At 38.0% G+C, this 22,333-nt stretch overlaps 1 protein-coding gene across 1 annotated transcript in view; it reads right to left on the minus strand.

Annotated features, from left to right (window-relative positions):
• lrrc75bb (leucine rich repeat containing 75Bb) overlaps window positions 1-22,333 on the minus strand; it is a 36,624-nt gene that overhangs the window by 9,760 nt on the left and 4,531 nt on the right. The window contains exons 3-4 of the mRNA XM_087791193.1: window positions 16,675-16,803; window positions 11,858-11,970 (exon numbers count right to left, since the gene is read on the minus strand). Coding sequence (XP_087647319.1) covers window positions 11,858-11,970; window positions 16,675-16,803 — 242 coding nt within the window. The remainder of the gene's footprint in view (window positions 1-11,857; window positions 11,971-16,674; window positions 16,804-22,333) is intronic.

The raw sequence follows: 22,333 nt of genomic DNA on the forward strand, positions 1-22,333 counted from the left end.
TTTGCTCTTCATAAACTAAAGGGAGTTTTTAGCAGCAGGCGTGTTGAAGCCTCGAGCCTCAGATTCTTTGAGAGATTCACAGAATGTTTATTGAAAGAGCTTCGATGACGATTTTAAACGATCATCTAAAATGATCTGAATTGACACCTAGAATGGAAAAAATATCAGCTAATCTTGGTCAGAACTTCTGCATGAGAGTCTTCATCATGTCTTCTGTTCAATCGCGTTACACACTAGTGTATTTTTTTTCATCTCAACTCTCTTGTCATTAGTACAGATACACTTAAGGAAGAGTTGAATAAGAAGAAGGCTCTTTTTATACTGTAGCCATTGGTGCAGATATTTCCCAGAGTGCCACATCACTCTCAGTGATTAAAACCACTTCAGATTATAAAAGGTACAATTAAATCAACTATAATGGAGGATGAGACACTATAGAAAGAGACAACAAACGACAACAAATTCCCTGAGACGGCATTGGAGACGACTTATGGTAGAGAAATGAACATTCAATTCACGAGCCACAGCTCTGGCGCACATTCCTGCTGTCAGCATGTCAATTGCACGCTCGCTCAAAACTTGCGACATCTGTGGGATTGTACTGTGTGATACAACTGAACATATTACAGTGACCTTTTATTGTGGCTAGTCTAAAACACACCTGTGCAATAGCATCTTGACCTGCCACACCTGTGAGGTGAGGTGGGATGGATTATCTGGGCAAAGGACAGATTTGTGAACAATATTTAAGAGAAATTGTTATTTTGAGGATGTATAAAACTTTAGATCTTTGAATTCATCTCATAACAAATGGGAGCCAAAACAAAAGTGTTTGTATTTTTGTTCAGTGTTTCTAGATTCAACCTTATCTGGGTTTTGTTTTTAAATCTTCATCTTAATGTTTGTTCTCTTCAATTTATGTTAAACAAATGGATGTTTAGGGTCTTTACAGATATTTTTTTTAAATGTCAGAAGAAAGAAATGTGACCTTATCTATATTACATACAAATATAAAAGAAACCACACAAATACAAATGTAAAAACAAACAAACAAAGAAAATGCCCCAAATTCACAGTGAAAGATCACAAACATTGAGGAAAATTGAATAACAAAATGTTATTATTTGTTATTTTTTAAAATTGTGCTGAAAAGAGCTTAAATACAACGTGAATATCCTCCACAATTAGTTACTGATCCAAACAGTGGCCCTTTACAACAATAATTTCTCCATAACCAGTTGAGTTTGACACCCCTGATGTAAACTGTCACAAGAATTCATGACAAGAAGGTTTAACCTTTGTTTAGAAATTAGATCCCATAGTCAGGTTGTGTAAACAGACAAAAAATTCGAATATTTTAAATAATTTAATCAGTTTTAGATTAGAATGTAATCAATAATTCAAATATTTCACAATAGCATCTGCAGTTTTGACTTTATCATCATTTTTTCAAAGAAATGTATCACAGTTGTGCAGAAGTGACGCAACAACGACAACGCTCCTCTGACTCCACGTTAACCTTTCTTTCTGTTGAAAGCATATATTTCCCAAAAGCTCAGTTAGATTTGGATTAAACCTCAGTAGAACATGATGAATGTTTCCCGCACTCAAGAGGATGAGCTGCATTTAGACGCAGATGAATCATTGAGAAGTGACGTCGTTGTTGTCCACGTGGAACTGCAACTCAAGCGAGCAACGATCATCGCAACAAGGGAATCATTACCTTCATGATACGATCCTGGTTTAACAATCACGAGTAAATAAAGCGGAACATTCGTCACTGACCAGTTAAAATTAAATCAAAACGAAAGAAAAAAAGGGAGATATTCTTCCTTCACATGAGTTTTGCTCGTGCAGTTAATCCATCATGTCAACTTTAGAAGTTTTATAGTCTTTAGTTTTAAACATAAAACATTGAGGATTATTAACTACCATACAACACTTTCTGCAGCTTGTTCATTATTAGTATCCAAGAGGTTTATCAAGATCAAGAATTGATCATTCATTCATTATTGATTGGGTTGTAACGTTTACGTGATTGCGTCAAAAAAGAAGAATTTGTGGTAACCGGGGACGACTTGTTGTTACGCCCACTTGTGTGTGTATATATATAAACACCAAGAACGTATCTAGATATCTGTTTTTGTTCCGTGATGGGCGACACATGACCCTTCACCAAATTTTCATCGGAAATCATTTTATTCTGTAGCAAAATAAAATAAAAATCTGAAAAATGTATCTCAAGAATTGTAGTCTCAATCTCCTGAATTGATCTTACAAAAATGGTATTTAAGGTTTCTGTATTGGTTTTGGTTATCGAAAATTTTGATTGATACAAAAATATGGGATGAGTCAGCAAAAACGGGTGACACACTGGACTGTACAGTGTTATGTAGAAGAAGAAGAAGAAGAAGAAATGGAGAAAGTGACCTTGTGAATAAATAAAGAAGTCGTAAACAAAATCATTGATTACTTTCATTGATTTGGTCTTTGTTGGTTGAACTGTTCACTTCTGCTTAAAGAAAACCATTTGATGGAGTCGTGAACTTCCACCTCTGAAGGTTTCAAAGGTCTCTGCATTAATGCAACCGCACACTTGAGACGTGAAATCACAGAGACGATGCGACGCGACAAAGTGGTTGACAGAGAAATGCTTCGACGGAACATGTAGAAACTCACGTTACATAACCATGTTGAGGAACTCCCTTCCCTGCCGTCTTCTTTCGACACCGAGGACATTATTCACGGTTTCTTACCACTATTTACGATGACTGCGAGGTGTCGCCATAAAGAAGCAAATGATAAAAGAAAGAACGACAGATTAAAACATCGATGTTCAGTGGGAATAACGACATGCAGCCTGGAGCTAGTTATCTCTGCTGCTTCAATCCAGCAGGATTCCAGGTTTCACCACAGGAAGTCCTTCATTATTCATGGACCAGGACCCGTATTCCTCCTCTTTTTAGAGGAGGATACACAACAAAGTCTGTCTAAAGAAGAAATATCATCATTTGTGATCTTAGACTTTCAATCTCACAAATCCTCGCGTTGACAGATGTGGTCGGCGCCACTGGGCCGAGCTAGAGGTCAGGGGTCGCGGAGCCGTGGGTCAACTTGGCTCAGAGCGCTCGTGACGCACGAGTCGGACGTCACAAGACACGTGTTTCGTGCACATGCTGAGGAAAAAGTGATTTATTGGGACCAGTTTGTATGACTTTTGTAACCAATTAAAACATTAAATTCATATTAATATTATTAGTGAATCATCATAACAACACAATTAAGCTTAAAGCACTTTTTCTGGCTCTTAAAATACAGAAAATCTCTAACTTTGCACCCCAAGCCACGTAACCCTCACATAACCCCCCCAAGATCAGCATAAATGCCACGATGATGTCATCAAGGACAGGTCAGAGGGACCTTGGCGTACTTGCTTTCAGGCGACTTTCACTGGAACATTCATGCTCCCTCTAATTGTTGCAGCCATGTCTGCTCACTTCCTCATCACTGTCAAGGAGAGGTTTAACTACCGTTTAATCTTTCCTTTAATCCCTAAGTAACCTTCATACTGAAAGATAACGTGACAGAAGAGACTGTCCATAGACGGAAACAAGGGTCTACGGAAGGTCTGAGGAAAATACATCGGTTTCTAAATCCCAGGATGTGACTAAAGAGATTCTCTTCAAAACATGACGTGGATTATCTTCAACATGTCTGGATATAGCAGGGATAGAAAAACAAACATTATCTACACATCTGGATGAAGAGAAGAAGGAGTTGAAATAGTGTTAGTATTTGTGTACTCAAGTCCCCCTCGTGCGCACACTTGATGCTAATAATGCATGAGCAGAAGATTGTGTGTCAATATTTTCAAGCTTCTGCAAAGTGAGCCGTTATTGATCTGAGATGTAACGTCACTGTGTGCCTTTGGCAAAATATCACACCCCTGCTGCCCTTCACACCTATTCGGTAATCCACCCGTTCACACACACTCATCCAATCTGTTTGAGTAAATAAATCTTTGAGTCTACAGTCATTTAAAGGAAGTCTCAGTTGACCTGTGAATGCCGGGATTCCAACCAACATCCCAACATTTGACTGTCATCGTCCTTAAGAGAAGAAATGATTGCGGTATTTCTGTTTGCGATACAGTAAGAATATTCAACAGCACTGTCTCTTTTTTTTTTTTTATAAAACAAAATATATATATTATTTTGATTTATAATTGTATTCTATTTTTATTATTTTATTGGTAATATTTCAATGATTATGCAATAAAATACTTCGATGTATATATTTCAAATAAACATCTAAATATTAACAGTGTTTGTTTATATCTGTGTTGCAATTAAACTTCTGGCTGCTAGATGGCAGCAGTCATACAGTCCCCCACAATTCATTCAGTGAGATCCTGGCAATGACTGAGGATGAGAGGATGCAATCGACTCCAGCTGCTTTTAAAGCTGATTTTTGGACATCATTTTGATTTCAAAAAAAAATAAAAGAAGTTACAACTTCGTCATGTGGTCGGTAAATTCTGCAACAACCGAGTCAAGTACTTGGCCAATACTGCAATATTGCAATATATCATCATCATTGGCCGCGTATAGTGATACTTATCGTGTCACCATAGTCTTGCAATACATTTTTGAGAGTGTTCAACGTTTTATTCTTTCTTTTCGATTTATAAATAACTGTCGCCCACCCTGGCTAGCTGAAAAAAAACAACAATAATTAAGGAGCACAGAAGTGAACAACACATCACATTGATGAGAAGTTTTGGACGAAAGCTTGACGTCGGGGTCGATTATCTAAACCCCTCGTATCGATTCGCCCCCGCCGTTAATGACACCCGCCCCAACATCTGTCTCAGCCACGAGTCGCTGACTCACGAGTCGGCATGACCTGCAAAATATTGAGTAATTAACTAAGCCCCGCCAGCTTACGGGGATGAGTATAATCGCCCGTGAGTCAGAGCCCGAGACAAACGACGCACACTTGTGCAGAAACGTCGAGACATCTTGGTGGATATATACACTCGCGAGTGAGCGTCGTTGGGTCTGTTGCATCGGTTACAGCCCTGCAGGAAGTCGTGAAATAGCTTTCGCAATCAAGAGTCCGATCTCTGGGGAAAGATCCAGAAGAGGCGGTTTTTAGCATGATAAAAAAAAAATATGAGCGTGATTAATCTGAAATTCAATACCGATTACAATAACATTAGAAAAAGTCTCTGAGGGGATGTTCTTCCCCAGAGTGCCGGCACATGCCGCTGCAGGGGGAAAATGAAATTGCCTTGATAATATTTTAAGTGTGACACATCTGCTCGGCGCTGAGATATTAAGTCTCAACCAGCGAGAAAAATAATCCAGCTCGCTGTGATTTATGTGCGGATCCTTCATATGTGATGCAATTTAATTTGGGCTCTCTCGAGTCGTGAAAACAGAACAAAATGAAAAAAATGTCAAAAAAAAACAACAACAACATTTGATATGTGAGGTTTTTCTTCAGTGTCGGAATATTACAAGTCTTTTTTTAGGGCAATGAAATACAGCGACAACCTTTCAGGGATTCCTCCTCTTCACCTCCCTCTCTCTCTCGGTCTGACAGTGATTTCCCCAAGAGCCACGACTCACACGGCAGAACCGTGGTGTGCGGCAACTGTTGAGCAAAATGGACTCTTACAAGAAAGGAGGGAAAATCCCTGGAGCGGGTGGAGGAGGGGAATCAATGCCGGGGAAGAGATATTGAAATTGGAGAAAATGCTGTTGCCACAAAGGAGAAGAAAAGAGGAGAGGAGGCGGTCCACTTCTGTGAAAGCTCCCTGTTAAATATTCAAGACTAAAAACCTGAGGGGGGGATATAGATGATTTTTAAATGGAGTATGAATAGTTTCCCAAATCCTTAAGGACTAACTGGTCTTCAGTCGTAAGTGGACCATGCCGTAAAAATCAGCATGGTTCATGACTTCATACATTAACATGGTTAATTCAAGTTATTTCAAGTTTTTTTTCCACTTTTTTTTGGGGCGCAGAAGGAGCTTCAGTTCTACCACATATGCTAAGAGAATGTATTAAATGATATTTATAAAAGAAAACATTGGCAATAATAATGGCTAATGAAAAATTTGACAAAAAGTAGTTTTGCCCAGGCAAACACACACAATATTGCCCTAAAAGATAAAGTTTTAATAACCTATCTGCGGTTATGACACTTCTCCCATAACAAACATTTTTGTGTTTGTGGTACAATAATTAAACATTTCCTAGACAGATGAGATAAAACCATAAAACTTGACTTCAAGTTTTTTTTCCCCTTTTTTTGGGGCGCAGAAGGAGCTTCAGTTCTACCACATATGCTAAGAGAATGTATTAAATGATATTTATAAAAGACAACATTGGCAATAATAATGGCTAATGAAAAATTTGACAAAAAGTAGTTTTGCCCAGGCAAACACACACAATATTGCCCTACAAGATAAAGTTTTAATAACCTGTCTGCGGTTATGACACTTCTCCCATAACAAACATTTTTGTGTTTGTGGTACAATAATTAAACATTTCCTAGACAATTGAGATAAAACCAAGTGGCAACATCTAAGGTCTCACGTACTAAGATGTCGTACGCACAACAAAAAAAAAAACGCATATCGTACTTTTCCACGTCAAAGTTCATATGATCAAGGATGAAAAGAGCGTGAAAAAGTTTTAGGTTGGGGTGAACTTTACTTGATGCCATCCGTCAAAACTGAATAAGGGAAGAAAAAAAAACACAAGAAAATCAACGATGTGAATTCTTTAATAAAGGCTTTGCCATCTAAGCAAAAATGTAACGTTTAGGACTTGATTTGCCGTGAATTTTAACTTTGAAAGATGGACATTAAGTTTGCTCAGATGATCGTGATGGATCCTTAATATTCAAGTATCAAACATCACTGGTGAGTAACATGTTTTGGGAAATCTTTTTAAGATTTTATTATATATAATAAAAATGGATAGTGTTATTAGATTGAGTTGTGGTGCCAAATCCGTCTTCATGATTAAAAAAATGGGGGTCACGTGAACTAACAGGTGTTTCCAACGATCTATAATTATAATTTATATCAATCTTTAATTAAATAACATGTATTTTTACTCTCTATACTTGGATTAGTTCACGGTTCATATGAATGAGACACAAGAAGAGAAGATTCTAAATCAGAAAGCGACGACAGAAAAAGCGTATTGAATCATGTAAACAGATGAAGCGGCGCGTGTGTCGGTGGGCGTCGCACATGCGGTGAGAAATAAACAGCCTGGTCAGAGTCTGACTGCGAGAGCTGCTGTCTGCCGCAGTCCAGGCTGTGAGGAGCTGAAGTTGCTAATGAGCTCTCGGGGAGGGTCTTCTGCCTTTTGCCGAGCGTTCCTTCACAAATTGCCAGCCAGAGACTGTCTGGAGTTTAGAAGGGAATTGTTGTTTGCCAAATCATTGTTGGACTTTCTAGAGAGGCCGTTTAAATTGCTCCCAATGTTTTAGAAAAACAAAAAATGATACCAGGAGAAGATGTGGTACCACGCTGCTTTGTCTGCAATTTACTCCCACATATGTTGGAGACTCACAAGGGTACACACACTAACATTGGACGTCATCGAACACCGAATATGTTTTGCCCATATGGTCCGTGAAAAAAATCTAATTAAAAAAAAAAGATTTCACTACTTTGTATCATTTACAGTGCCTTGCGAAAGTATTCGGCCCCCTTGAACCTTTCAACATTTCGCCACATTTCAGGCTTCAAACATAAAGATATAAAATTTTAATTTTTTCGTCAAGAATCAACAACAAGTGGGACACAATCGTGAAGTGGAACGAAATTTATTGGATAATTTAAACTTTTTTAACAAATAAAAAACTGAAAAGTGGGGCGTGCAATATTATTCGGCCCCCTTGCGCTAATACTTTTTAGCGCCACCTTTTGCTGCAATTACAGCTGCAAGTCTCTTGAGGTATGTCTCTATCAGTTTTGCACATCGAGAGACTGGAATTCTTGCCCATTCTTCCTTGCAAAACAGCTGGAGCTCAGTGAGGTTGGATGGAGAGCGTTTGTGAACAGCAGTCTTCAGCTCTTTCCACAGATTCTCGATTGGATTCAGGTCTGGACTTTGACTTGGCCATTCTAACACCTGGATACGTCTATTTGTGAACCATTCCATTGTAGATTTGGCTTTATGTTTTGGATCATTGTCCTGTTGGAAGATAAATCTCCGTCCCAGTCTCAAGTCTTTTGCAGACTCCAACAGGTTTTCTTCCAGAATGGTCCTGTATTTGGCTCCATCCATCTTCCCATCAATTGTAGCCATCTTCCCTGTCCCTGCTGAAGAAAAGCAGGCCCAAACCATGATGCTGCCACCACCATGTTTGACAGTGAGGATGGTGTGTTCAGGGTGATGAGCTGTGTTGCTTTTACGCCAAACATATCGTTTTGCATTGTGGCCAAAAAGTTCGATTTTGGTTTCATCTGACCAGAGCACCTTCTTCCACATGTGTGGTGTGTCTCCCAGGTGGCTTGTGGCAAACTTTAAACAAGACTTTTTATGGATATCTTTGAGAAATGGCTTTCTTCTTGCCACTCTTCCATAAAGCCCAGATGTGTGCAGTGCACGACTGATTGTTGTCCTATGGACAGACTCTCCCACCTCAGCTGTAGTTATCTGCAGTTCATCCAGAGTGATCATGGACCTCTTGGCTGCATCTCTGATCAGTCTTCTCCTTGTTTGAGATGAAAGTTTGGAGGGACGGCCGGGTCTTGGTAGATTTGCAGTGGTCTGATACTCCTTCCATTTCAATAGAATTGCTTGCACAGTGCTCCTTGAGATGTTTAAAGCTTGGGAAATCTTTTTGTATCCAAATCCGGCTTTAAACTTCCCCACAACAGTATCTCGGACCTGCCTGGTGTGTTCCTTTGTCTTCATGGTTCTCTCTGCGCTTTAAACAGAACCCTGAGACTATCAAAGAGCAGGTGCATTTATACGGAGACTTGATTACACACAGGTGCATTCTATTTATCATCATCAGTCATTTAGGACAACATTGGATCATTCAAAGATCCTCACTGAACTTCTGGAGTGAGTTTGCTGCACTGAAAGTAAAGGGGCCGAATTATATTGCACGCCCCACTTTTCAGTTTTTTATTTGTTAAAAAAGTTTAAATTATCCAATAAATTTCGTTCCACTTCACGATTGTGTCCCACTTGTTGTTGATTCATGACAAAAAAATTAAAATTTTATATCTTTATGTTTGAAGCCTGAAATGTGGCGAAATGTTGAAAGGTTCAAGGGGGCCGAATACTTTCGCAAGGCACTGTATGTACATCCCTAATGGTCATGTAAATAAAATAAATGAAATGTTTTTTTATTAACAAAGAAAATGTTGTGTCATCAAACTATAGTTCATAATTATTTTGCAATAATTAATGACTAAAGAAAAATATAACATTTTGGTATAAATTGCCAGACATTTTCATAATTAATGACTTTTTCACCCGAAATGAAATAAAAAATACTGAAAAAACTAATATTTACCCATATGAAAGACATTAGAGATAAGATTATAAAACATTTCTATGACCTTTAATCCCACAAAGAAAGAACCCATGTTACATTTGGATATAAAAGGTAAATTCATTGAAAAACCCTCCATAGACTTAATATTCAGAATATTTGGTTCAAATAAATGTTGAGAGTCTTGATAAAGGCTTAGAGAATTGAACCTTCCACCTCGTGCCTGCAGGTGTTGAATAAAACCCCACGTTGGCAGCGCTTAATGGAGGTGAAAAAAGAAAGGTTTTGTTTATCTGACGGAGGGAAAATATTGGTATACGACCAACACAAGATGCAACGGTAACTACACTTCCCTGAGGGAAGCGACTGTGATGTAAGCGCTTGATCAACTTGCTGTGTTTTGACAAGAGCTTCCACCGTTAAACAGGTTCGGAGCAAATCTTCCCAGGACTTTGTCAGAGTTCTCCGCCTTGACTTCCTCATTAGGATTTCAAAGAGCGGAAGCAGAATTGTAAAGCGTTTCTGTGTATGTCGGGAGTTTAGATGAGGGGAAATATACAGTTGAATAAGATGGAGAACAAGGTGAAGGATTAGATGGTTTGAGGCTGCTTTGGTCGGACGTCTTATTAGATTCATGTTTTAGTTAGAGCTCATCAAGTCAGAAAGTGAATAAGAATATATACAGTTATATAAGAGTACGTCACTTGTTTCTTGGCAAAAAGTGGTCTTAAAATACAACAAGAAACTACAAGTGACATGAATGCCATTGAATTAACATTTTCTGCATTTAATCCTTCTGTTATATTAGGGTCAAGGTGACCCGAAGGCCCGAAAAACAAGTTTGTGGTATCCCCTGTGTTGTCTCTGGTTCAACCTTCACCACTGTATATGTATTTATGTAAGCCAGGAAGGTATTTCACCTTCACCCTGAGACAACACAAAGGGATACCACAAACACATTTGTTTTTGGACCTCTGGGTCACTTTCACCTTGAGGTAGCGCAAGGATTAAAAACTAGGATAAAACTGGTACAAGAAAAAATGCATTTTTAAAATACAAAGGTTCTCTTTCCAGAAGTAATAAACAAATAAAAAAAACAAAAAAAACATTTAATGTTATTTTAAGTAGAGTTAAACAAGTAACAAACAACTGATTAGGACAGGGCTTTTCTACTAATGGCTTTTTCACCGGCATAATAATTATCTTATTATGCAGGTCAAGCCATCCAAGACTATTTCCTTTTGAATTTTCGTCTAACAGATTAAAAACAGATGTATTGAAGTAGCAACAGCTAGAAAACAGCTTCTCTCATTATTCTGCCGTTGGCATTTTATATCTTCACATATTTTTCCTTCCATTTTTCGTTTAATCTTCTGTTCACATTTCAAGTTCTTGTTGCTACAAGAGGGCAACGTTGCATTATCTAAACTCGAGCTACTAATCTTACCATAAAACATGCTCTGAGACAAAAGTGATGCAAAGTGTCGCAGATCAGCCAAACCATAATTTCAATGGCTTTTTGAAAACAAATTCATTATTAGTGGCTGAATTGGTGAATGGTTAAATTGGTTAAAGGAGTTGAATAGCACTGGATTAGAGGGTCTTTCTTTAAGTGGCTGCAGTGGAAACCAAACCCACAACTTCCAAAACCACTGTCAATGTTGCTACCAAGTGATTGTAAAATTAGAGTTAAGAACACAACCAAAGGTGAGTCATTTTCAATGAACAAAACCAAATAATAATAAATATTAAAAAGTACTCATCTAGAAATAATAATAAACATTTTTACAAGAAAGAACGACAGATCATATGAACCATGGAAGAGCGATCCAGTGTTGAGGTATGAACAAGGAGTTCATTATGTCTTCAAAGTTTACTCTTAGGAAAAAAACAAAGTGTCCTTTTTACTTCCTCAAGGATTTCTCTTTCATCTCTACCTGCTCAGACTGTATTGTTTGTTTTTGTCTCTCACTGCACAGCCTCTGCAGAGAGACTTGAACAGATACCCAGTGACTTTGAAAGTATAGTTTAAACTAAGAAGTAAGAATGCAACCAAAAACAAGCATTTTTGTTAAGATACTTTAGGATCTAAATACTGTTCACTGTTTTGGTTGAAAGGAAAACTATGCAGGTACGTCATTGTAACTCATCGACCCAAAAAACACCAAGATAATTAGAAAAAAAACAAGCAAGTTCTCCTTCCAGGAATGATTAAAAGGTTGGAAAAGAAAAAGTTTCCAGTTGACCCTTCAACCCGCGACCGTGTCTAATGCGACTTCCAGACCGATGGTTTGTTTGTTTGCAGTGAGTCGACACTTACCAGGCCTGAGACTTCCTCTTGGGCACGCTCTGTTTGCTCCACTTGGAGTGAGGGGTCAGGTGGTAGATCAGCTGCCGGCAGATCTTGTTGGTGGACTTCAGGGACTCGGACTCCTGCAGCGGACGGAGAACGAAGAAGCCTCAGATAAAAAAAACATTTGTTGTGGATGAACAGTTTAACCTCAAGATATTAGCTTCGAATGATAATACGATGGTTTCCCAGGAGGGTACGAATAAAAAAAAGGACTGACATTAAAAACCTGCTCCAGTAAAGATTTTAGAGCCTGTCACGAATCAACACTTGTTCAGATCAACACCACACACTTTTTCCTTCCATCTTAAAGAACCTGTAGGGGGTTGCATTGTCTGCAGAAGACACGTTTAGTCGTGACACTCGTGACTCAACCTCTTTTTCTAAAAATACATATATACATCTTCCACGACTATTCCTGAGCTGCTTCACTTTCTCTGGGCACATCTTTTCTACAGACGGTCTCACTTGCTCAAGTGCTGATGTTATCTCAACTTTGGCACTTATTTTTCCAAGATAATCCTTCTTCCTACCAACATGGTCCTCCTGCTCTGACTCTCAGCTCATTTCATAAGTGATAAACTGTATGTATCATACATTGACACTGAGTGATGAGGCTTCTAGACGTCGAGCCTGAGATGAAGTTCTTACGATATATTATCAAATGATGAGCAAACATCTTAATCCTTCATGTCCACAAGAAACGTTCCGTAATTCAGCTCATCTTCAACCAGCTTCAGGTGCTGAGTCAGATCTGAGAATTGCTGATATTTCCCTTTTCAGGCAGCATTGACCGAAGAATTCCAGAACCTTCCTGGCATCAGTGACTCTCTCCACAATTGCACTGTGGTCCTCATCAATGGTCTAGAAGACCAACCTTTAACAGGAAGTGCCCGAACTGTCGGATATAATACGGTAATCACAGGACCGAACTTTGGTTCTTTGACGACTGAAATGCTTCCGTAGAATCAAACATCGACCCACCCGTTGCTCTATATTTTCCACGTACGCCACGTAATTTTCTTTGCATTGGGTAAAAAACGGCCCACGCAAAGTAAAGGAGAGCCAGGGACCTTGTTCACCTTGACCCAACACAAGGGATACAACAAACACATTTGTGTTCGGGCCACCGGGTCACCTTGACCCAGAGACAACACAAGGTTTAACAAACATTTGCCAAGTTTCAGTACCCAGATGAAATAAAATACAATGAAGTGGAATGACATAATACAATAAAATTTGGAAAAGATCTTGAAATTGAAAGATTAAGGTTAGGAGCCAGTATCTATCCTACCAGAGGGAGGCTCCTATACTGGCTCCTGGCCCTAGCTCTTTTGGATTTGAAGAAGCTCCTTGGATGAGGAACAAAAACTCCTCGAAACTCTACACAGTCCAGTTGACTTGCTTTTGAACCACTTTGATTAATCATGACCTGGATGAATGAGAACCCTTCACATACATTTGGTGAAAACAAAGTCACTAAAAAACTGCTCCACATTAGAACTGAAGAATATTACTGGTTATTTAAAGCTAAGATAAGCGTTGTGGCACCAAATAAAACAAGATGTGAATGTCGTGACGTACGAATATCACGAGATACGAGTATCATAAGGTCGGAACATTACGAGATAATCTTGAGATAAAAAGATGTTACAGTCATGTGACCTCTGTGGCTACGTACTAAAAGAAAGTTTTTTTCTATTTTCAGTGTTTCAGTGCTGACTATATTTGACAGTTGTCGTAACAGTCATTGCATACTCCAAAAAAAAAGAAACTTTTCACAATTTGTGTGTCATCCTTTTCCTCTTTAGTTTATAAACCAAAAGTATGGTAACCAAAACACAAGATTTATTGACATTACAGAATAAAAAAATTAAATATGAATAAAATACAATTTGATCAATAAGATTATATAGATTAAAAATCAAACAAGAGGCATTACCATAAAGAGTCATATTGATAATTAAATAATAAAAATGGTAACGTGGATAAATAAAACATGTAAGTTAATAATCATACATTATAATTGTCATAATAATTACATAATAATAATCTACATTTAAAATACAGTATATTGATTTTAAGTTCAAATTGATTATGAGTATAGTGAGTTCCTCCGCTACAATTTTTTGATTATTAATTTTTGAGTCTTGAGACTAAAAACCTCCCTTAGATATTTAAGATTTATACGCATTTTAAATTGCCAATTTGTTTTTCTTGTCAATATGGTGTTATTTATTTTCCAGTATGTGTATAAATGATTCGAAGCGTTCGCTTCAGTTTATCAAACGGATTCCTGGGCTCTGAGGGGACTTTTAATTTGACGGGGAACATCCTGAAAGGCTGTTTTACATAAGCATCAAATATTTAAAAAAAAAGTGACCTCCTGAAGCTTCACACAAGAAGAAGAACACGGTCCGTACGTGGCAGCTGTCTTCAGAACCGCACACCAACACAGTCTCACTTCCTCCGTGTTTCTCTCACTCCCTGGATCAAAGGCGCACATAAAGAAGGTAAACGCCGAGCAAATGTAATTAATGGCACGACAGAGAGTCGGCGACGGCGGCACGCTCGGAAAGAAAGGGGGAGTTTACCTTAAGGCGATTAACGTTTCTGCCGCTTCTTTGCTTCGGCTACAAACAAACATCGCATCACACTTCAAAACAGTCGACGGCGAAGACCACTGAGCTGTAATGTGACTGTTTTCCTGCAGAATGTGACTGTTTGTTGAGGCAGAAATGAAGCTTTGAATGTGCAGATTGAATGCACGAGCACAGAATGAACACGTAAAAAAAATAACAACCTTCAAATCTATGTTTTGGTCCTTGAAAGAGAAATAATGTGTTGTTGTTGGGGTGAGAGTGGACTGGTGGAAGAACTGCTCCCAGCTCCTCTGAATCCTCGTCACGTCTGACCGTGTCCTGCCAAAAAGTTACCCGCCAGTCAGAAGCGAACGCTGCCAGATCCTCACTTTCTCCTCCCGCCGCTGGGCTTTCCTCGCCACGGCAGATAAGATTAGAGTTCCAGGTGATTATCATCGGGACACACCAGACGACAGTTTATCTAAAGAAAACTGGTCGTGAAAAGCAGATAAGTGAAGCCTCTAGATAAGTGTATCAACGATCTCTTTCTCCTCGTCTTTTACTTGTTGTCATTTCAACTTCCAAGCAACTTAAGTTTGATCTACAGGCTTCCATAAAGTCTATTTAACCTTTAACAAATTAATTATAAACTCGAATTAAATGATAAATAGCTGCAGTTATCAAAGTCCGAACTAATTTTTCTCAACTTCAGTCCAACATTTGAAGGTTAATTTAATTTAATTGGGTCATTACAAAAAATTGAATTAGTTTTTTGGCAATTTTCCTCACAGAATGTGTGAGCATATCTAGTCATCATCGTGTTCCTTTAGGGATGGACTGAAATTTACATTTTTGGCTGAAACCGAAAACATACAAATCAGGAAACCAAGGGCGAAAACCAAACCCAGATAATCAAAATAATGAATTATACAAATTGTTGGTACCATTCCATTGACAGCTGTGGTTGCTTACCTCACTAAATACAAGGCACAACTAGTATGTGTAGGATTACTACAACACAGTACATTTAAGTCAAGTGTATTTTAACATGTATGTGTAGGATTACTACAACACAGTACATTTAAATCAAGCGTATTTTAACATTTATGTGTAGGATTACTACAACACAGTACATTTAAGTCAAGTGTATTTTAACATTTATGTGTAGGATTACTAAAACAAAGTACATTTAAGTCAAGTGTACTTTAACATTTCTGTAGGACTACTACAACAAAGTACATGTAAGTCAAGTGTATTTTAACATTTATGTGTAGGATTACTACAACAATGTACATTTAAGTCAAGTGCATTTTAACATTTATGTGTAGGATTACTACAACACAGTACATTTAAGTCAAGTGTATTTTAACATTTATGTGTAGGATTACTACAACACAGTACATTTAAGTCAAGTGTATTTTAACATTTATGTGTAGGATTATAACAACAAAGTACATTTAAGTCAAGTGTATTTTAACATTTATGTGTAGGATTACTACAACACAGTACATTTAAGTCAAGTGTATTTTAACATGTATGTGTAGGATTACTACAACACAGTACATTTAAGTCAAGTGTATTTTAACATGTGTAGGATTACTAAAACAAAGTACATTTAAGTCAAGTGTACTTTAACATTTGTGTAGGACTACTACAACAAAGTACATTTAAGTCAAGTGTATTTTAACATTTGTGTAGGACTACTACAACAAAGTACATTTAAGTCAAGTGTATTTTAACATGTATGTGTAGGATTACTACAACAAAGTACATTTAAGTCAAGTGTATTTTAACATGTATGTGTAGGATTATTACAAAAAAGTACATTTACGTCAAGTGTATTTTAGCATTAATGCTTAAGGTGACAACAGTATTTCGGTAAATGGTGAAGAAGATATTTTAGGTCGTTAACATTACAATTGATGACTTGTCAGCGAGCGTTGATTAAGAATAAACCTCATACTTTAGACACTCCAGGAGTTTTTCCATAAATCAATTCACTAAAAAGCAAGTGAATCTCTGGCTGCACCTTCTCCTGCTCTTGTGAAGCAGCTAATTGTTGTCAGACTGCGTCTCCACTAATGTGACACATCAACTCAGGCGTGGTAGAATCAACCGAGGCCGACCTGTTAAAATACTTTCTTTTATTATACGGAGCTCTGTTCTGTTTGGTATGTTGACGAGAGGTGAGGGAGCCTCACTTACTCTCTTTGGACACTGCACATCTCGAGCCAGACTCAGCAGCAGTTCGTGGGAAATGGGGTCCACCAGGTTGAGGAAGGCTGCGTTCTTGTACAGGATGTCGTTGAGGGAGGTTCCCTGGAGCCCCAAGTCCTGAGAAAGAAAAGGGTTCGGGGGGTTGTTATGATATTTCTAGATCATTGGACCATGAAGAAATCGTCGCAGTTGGATGATAATGATTCTACAGTGATGAGCGTAAGAGATGGAAAACATCTTAGAACTATTTAATACTGTAATATTAAACTGAATATAATTATTTTTGTTTTAGAGACATCATTAGAAGGTCTTTCAGTGATTAAGCTCATTTTTAAAAATATATATTTAATACCAAATCATATTTTATCATTTTAAATCATGTTTTTTCTTCACACAATACATAAGCAGGCGGAAAATGCATCATAATTAAGATGTAACTTCAGTATTTTAGGTAAAAAATCAGCAGCAATCTGCAGAAAAAAATTGATAAAAGTGAGAATGAGGACAGATCCCTGGGGGTCTGATGGTAATTGTATCATCTTCAGGCTTCCTCTGCTTTCCTGGAGTAAATAAGCCAGCGCTTCGGGTCAAACATGAAGCTGCTACAGTCTTTTATAAACTGTCAGGACGTGTTTGATATGCAACATTCTTGACACACTTCTGTGGGAGGAAGATACTAAACACACAAGCGCAGTCTGGCGTGCATGCTCTCATAAAGCCACCGCATACATTCTCACTGGTACGAACACGCAGACAAACAGGACGTGTGTTTAGTCACGCAACACATCCTGCAAAGAGGACACGAGGTAATGTGTTTGTGACTCTACACAAGTGAAACTATTTAACACACTAATGACACAGTACAGCGTTGGAAACACTTGAGAAAACAATATATATTGTGAGCAAACTATGTATTCAGTGGCTGAAGATTTGGGTCAAGAATATAAAAGTTTTTGAGATTCAAGAACAAAATTTAACATGTAATATTTTAATAAACAAACTAGTAATTAAGTCAGCATTTAATGAAAAGGTAAGAAATTGAATAAAGAAAAACCTTGTTGTGACAAACTATTTTGGTAGATGACTTTTCTACATTTATTACAGACGAGCAGGTAATGTCTTGCTTTGAACTGCTCATATTGTTACACTAGTATAAGAAGATCAGTAAACGTCACTATCCATCTGATGATCCGATGGAGAAGGAGGAAGAGATTTATCTGGAACAGTTGAAAACAAACGCTGCTAACAGTGATAAGCAGCAGCAGTCACAGTAAATTAATTTTGGGAAGTGCTTTCACTTCAATTCTGAAATGTTACAGTAAGCATGCTACCCTTTGCTACCTTTATTTTTGGATCTGTCATTTCCTGTTTTCTTTCTTGTCTCCACATGATCCTGACTAATGAGTCAGTAATCATGTGTAGTATATCTTCTTGTTCCTCAGTATGGTAAACAGCTCTCCTTATAACTCTATTTTGCGTCTGACCTGGATTTTTGTTTTTTGCCTTTGAAATTTTAAGCTGTTACTTATTGCCGTTGTGTATTTTGACCTCTGTATTTTCCGTTTTTCCTCCGAAACGTTTGGCTTTGAACATTTGTGACTGTTTTGTGTTTAAAGAGATAGGACTCATTATATCTTGATACTTTTCACCTCGATTGGGGTTAACTTCGTTGCATGACAACAATTCCCTCACTTCTCAGAAGGAAAGAAACCTGATAATTCCCCCTGACAAGGAGGTTATGTGGCAAAGTATTGATAATGGGAGTATAAACTGAAATTTGCAGCATATCCCAGATTCAATCATTCTTAAAAACATATGAAGGGTCTTAAGAAGGGTTTGGCTAAGACACAGGTGTTTCCCTGATGTATTTTAAACTGCCTTAAGACAAAGCCAAAGAAGCTTCGTAAGAAGCTCTTAGTGAACTTCGGCAACACCTTTAAAAAGGAGCCTCTCCGAGTTCCTCCTTGGAAATGTGAAAGGGTAGTTGATGTTTTTGTGTACTTTTTAGCTCATACATTTGATATTTTTTACTTGAACAACTTCATTAGACACACAAACACTATTTAATGTTTGACAGTTTATTTTTGACAGTCATAGTAGTACTATAATATCATATATGCAGATAGATGTGTGATTCAATAAAATGTTGTTTTATAAAGTTTTTTTCCATTGAGCATTGTTTTATGACTTGGAAAAGTGGAGGATATACATTTCTCTGAAGCAGCCCAAAAAACTGAGTTAAGAGTGAGTCAGCTCCATCTTACATCTCCTTCTTAGTGAAAGATCTTCTTAAGCTAAGAGCAATTCTGGAAAACAATTCCTTCTTTAACTGTTCTTAAGAGCGCTCCAAAGAAGATCGTAGCACTTCGTAGAGATTCTTATCCAATCAGGGAAACCTCACCATTTTGATGATTTTCCCTGAAAAATGTGACTTCATCAACCACAGCAAGAACAAGAGTAGTGAAATAAATCAACTTTCATGCGACTGTGGGGACAAATAATCCTATTGATTATTGTGACTCAAATGTAGGGTCGGCAACCTTTTTTTTTTGTTCATGCCATGGACCAATACAATTCTTTTCAATCATGAAAGTCGTTTCATTGATGTGATTGCATGTTGGGTTTCTTGGTTCTCGGCGGCGGTGTTTGCTGTCTCAGTGTTTTCCTCTAAACCACATGTAGATAAATTGTCGTGTGTATTGTGTCGAGAAGATTATTTCTTCCAAAAAGTGATGCATTTCTCTTCAGTACATGATTCCTCTTTCACTTCATCTTGTCTATGTCTTTCTCTAAACTATTGAAAGGTGTTTTCCAAGAACAGGAAGTATTTAGAAGTACAGTAAAATATGCACTTAACGGTCAGACAACACCGACATGGGGGGAAAAAAAAAAGAGAGAAACACTCCCATCAGCATTTTTTCCTCCTCCAGCTTTTGAGTTGATGTATTACCATGTGGGATCCCCTAGACACCGGGCTACCCTCCTGCCTAGCTCCCCTTCAATAAGCCTTATTTGGAGCAGATTGTGAGTGTCCATGTGTGCACGGAGCAGTTTGAGGATTATTCTATGGCAGCGACGCTTGTTAACCACACGCTGCATCATTAGATGCGACTGCTCCACTTAAGAGCAGCGGGGAAAACAAACGGGAGTAATTCATCCGATCCCTCATCGTCAATGCATGAAATATTTTCAGATTTGTCACTGACAGCGTTGTGTATTTCGCTTGTGCCCTCGGATCTGATTACCAACGTCCTTGTGAAAGCTCCGTATCCAATCGGATCCAGCGAGCCTCGTTGCAAACGTCTGAATGCAGGCGAGCGTCGTGGATGCGGGAACGTCGTCCCACACATGCGCCTGATTGGAATTCCGTTCGATATATTGCCAAGTGGAAATCCAATCCTGCGAGCGCTCTTTGAGTGTTCATAAGAGACGGATCCTTTATTTAGATCCTATAGGAGCCCGCGGTCTTGTGTGTGTGTGTGTGTGTGTGTGCTAATGAACCAGTGAAAGTTGAGAATATGGTTTATCTTCGGTGTCACAGACTTGGACGAGGAGCTCCGTGGATAAAGGAATACGTAACAAGCCACTAATGAGCAATTAAGAGTGAATATGAGTGACATACTGGCCATTTATTTGTCGTTAGAAGACACTTAACCGGCTCCATCAGCATCATGTATTCTAGGATTTAATATAGAGTCATATACATAATAATGAGCAGTCTGTTGAAATGATGGGACAATAAATGCAGTTTCATCTTCGCGCTGGACGGAGGGAGACGGTCACGGTGGTCGTTCGTGGTTCTTCTACTGCTTAACAGGCTTCAAAACAAAGTCGGATGATAATTTAAGGACATTGTTAAGTTAAATATTATTCAAATGGTTAGAATTAAATGTTTCTTTTAGGACCAAAACGTGAATCAACCAGAAAGGACTGACACATTAAACGTTCAGCAACGTGAGAAGCATTTTTAAGACCTATTTATTTGTGCAGGATTTTTCTTACCTTTCTTGTGGCTGCTGTGTTTGTCACTAGGTTGTCTTGACCTTTTAGAGTTTTTACAAATAATAATGACTTACTTACTTTTGATTCTGTTGTGTAACTTTCTTCTTCCTCCTTGTGTTACTCTTTGGTCTTAGTGACAATGCAAGGCACACTTCCCACACCCAACATATATTTATATATATTGTATATACATATGTTTGAACTTAACTCCTCCACATAAACATCAGAGTCTTGGATCATCGTCCTCCATCCACCATCACTATCCCTCAAACGACCACATAGGGCGGGGTATGAAGTTGAGTTCTTTAGTGGCAGCGACCGAAAGGCTTCAGTATTACTGTGAAAGTGTCTTTCAGTGCCATGTTTGAGTACCCACTCATGATTAAAAACTTGTCAATGTGTGGCAAAAAGATCAGTGACAAAGGCAGTGAGCGTCAGAAAGTGTCACGTGTTAAAAATAGTTATTTTAAGCTAGCTTCTATTTGTTATTTATTTTTTCTGTAAGAAAATAACTTTTCTAATGCTGAAAAAGGTAACTCAGGATTTGTACTATGTGTCGTTTTCTTTTTCTTCGAATTATTTATAAAATGAAAAGGATTGTTGAGGAACCTGTATCGAAGTGAGGTGTCGAAAATGACAGTTTATGTATGTAACAAAAATGTCAGTAAGTAAATTCGTGTGAATAAGTAAAGTATAAAAAAGTATTTGTAAAGTACCTTTCTAAGACCAGGGCCACACAATACATGCTTAAAAGGGTCAAGACAACTTAGAGATAAAAACAACAGCTATAAGATAATTAAGAAAAAGCCTGCACGAATAAAAATGTCTTGAGATGTTTCTTGAAGGACTCAGTAGATCATCAAACACAGACGGAGAGGAAGATCGTTCCAAAGCTTAGGAGCAACAGTCTGGAAGGAGCGTGGAACCATCAGTAGATTCTGATCCACAGACCTCAGAGGAAGTCTGGATCAGATCCGTGATTTTAGAAGGAGCCTGACCATGAATAGATCTGGAAGTAAGAACCAGAATTTTTAAATGGATCCTGAAAGAAACTGGCAGCCAGTGAAGAGTTTTAAGGATCAGAGAAATGTGAGTTTTCCTACTAGAGCAGATCAGAATTTTCGCTGCAGAGTTTTGTTTTAACTGCAGGCGAGACAGCTCCTTCTTGTTTGGACACGAAAATAAACTAAGCTCCAGATTGTGTTGTTACATCATTTTCCTGAGTTTAGAGATTTTCCTCAGTTGAAGGAAACAGTTAAATCAGGTCACAATCTACCCTACTTTTATCTCCAATATTTTTTCTTTTTTTACTGTCGTATTGCAAACTCTATTCATCCTTTTCTGTTTCGGTTTGAAAGGATTTTGCCAACTCTGTTAGCTCATCTAGAGGGTAGTAAGAAGCAGGATAGACATACTTTTATTTCACTTGAAAGCGGCATCTTATCAATTGACACTATAATTTATCAGGAGAGCTGAGAGAACGACCTCAGCCTTGGATAGTAGATCAACTAGATTAACTAGATTAAAATGATTGTAACTTCTTGAAGGATTAATTCAAACAGCTCATGTAACTCATCAAGGTAGCTCATAAACACAGACCATATTCTTCTCCATTCAGCAAACCCCAATGAAAGCAAGAATAAAA

The sequence above is a fragment of the Callionymus lyra genome, chromosome 5 (assembly GCF_982586985.1).
Source record: "Callionymus lyra chromosome 5, fCalLyr1.hap1.1, whole genome shotgun sequence".
Classification (NCBI taxonomy): Eukaryota; Metazoa; Chordata; class Actinopteri; order Syngnathiformes; family Callionymidae; genus Callionymus; species Callionymus lyra.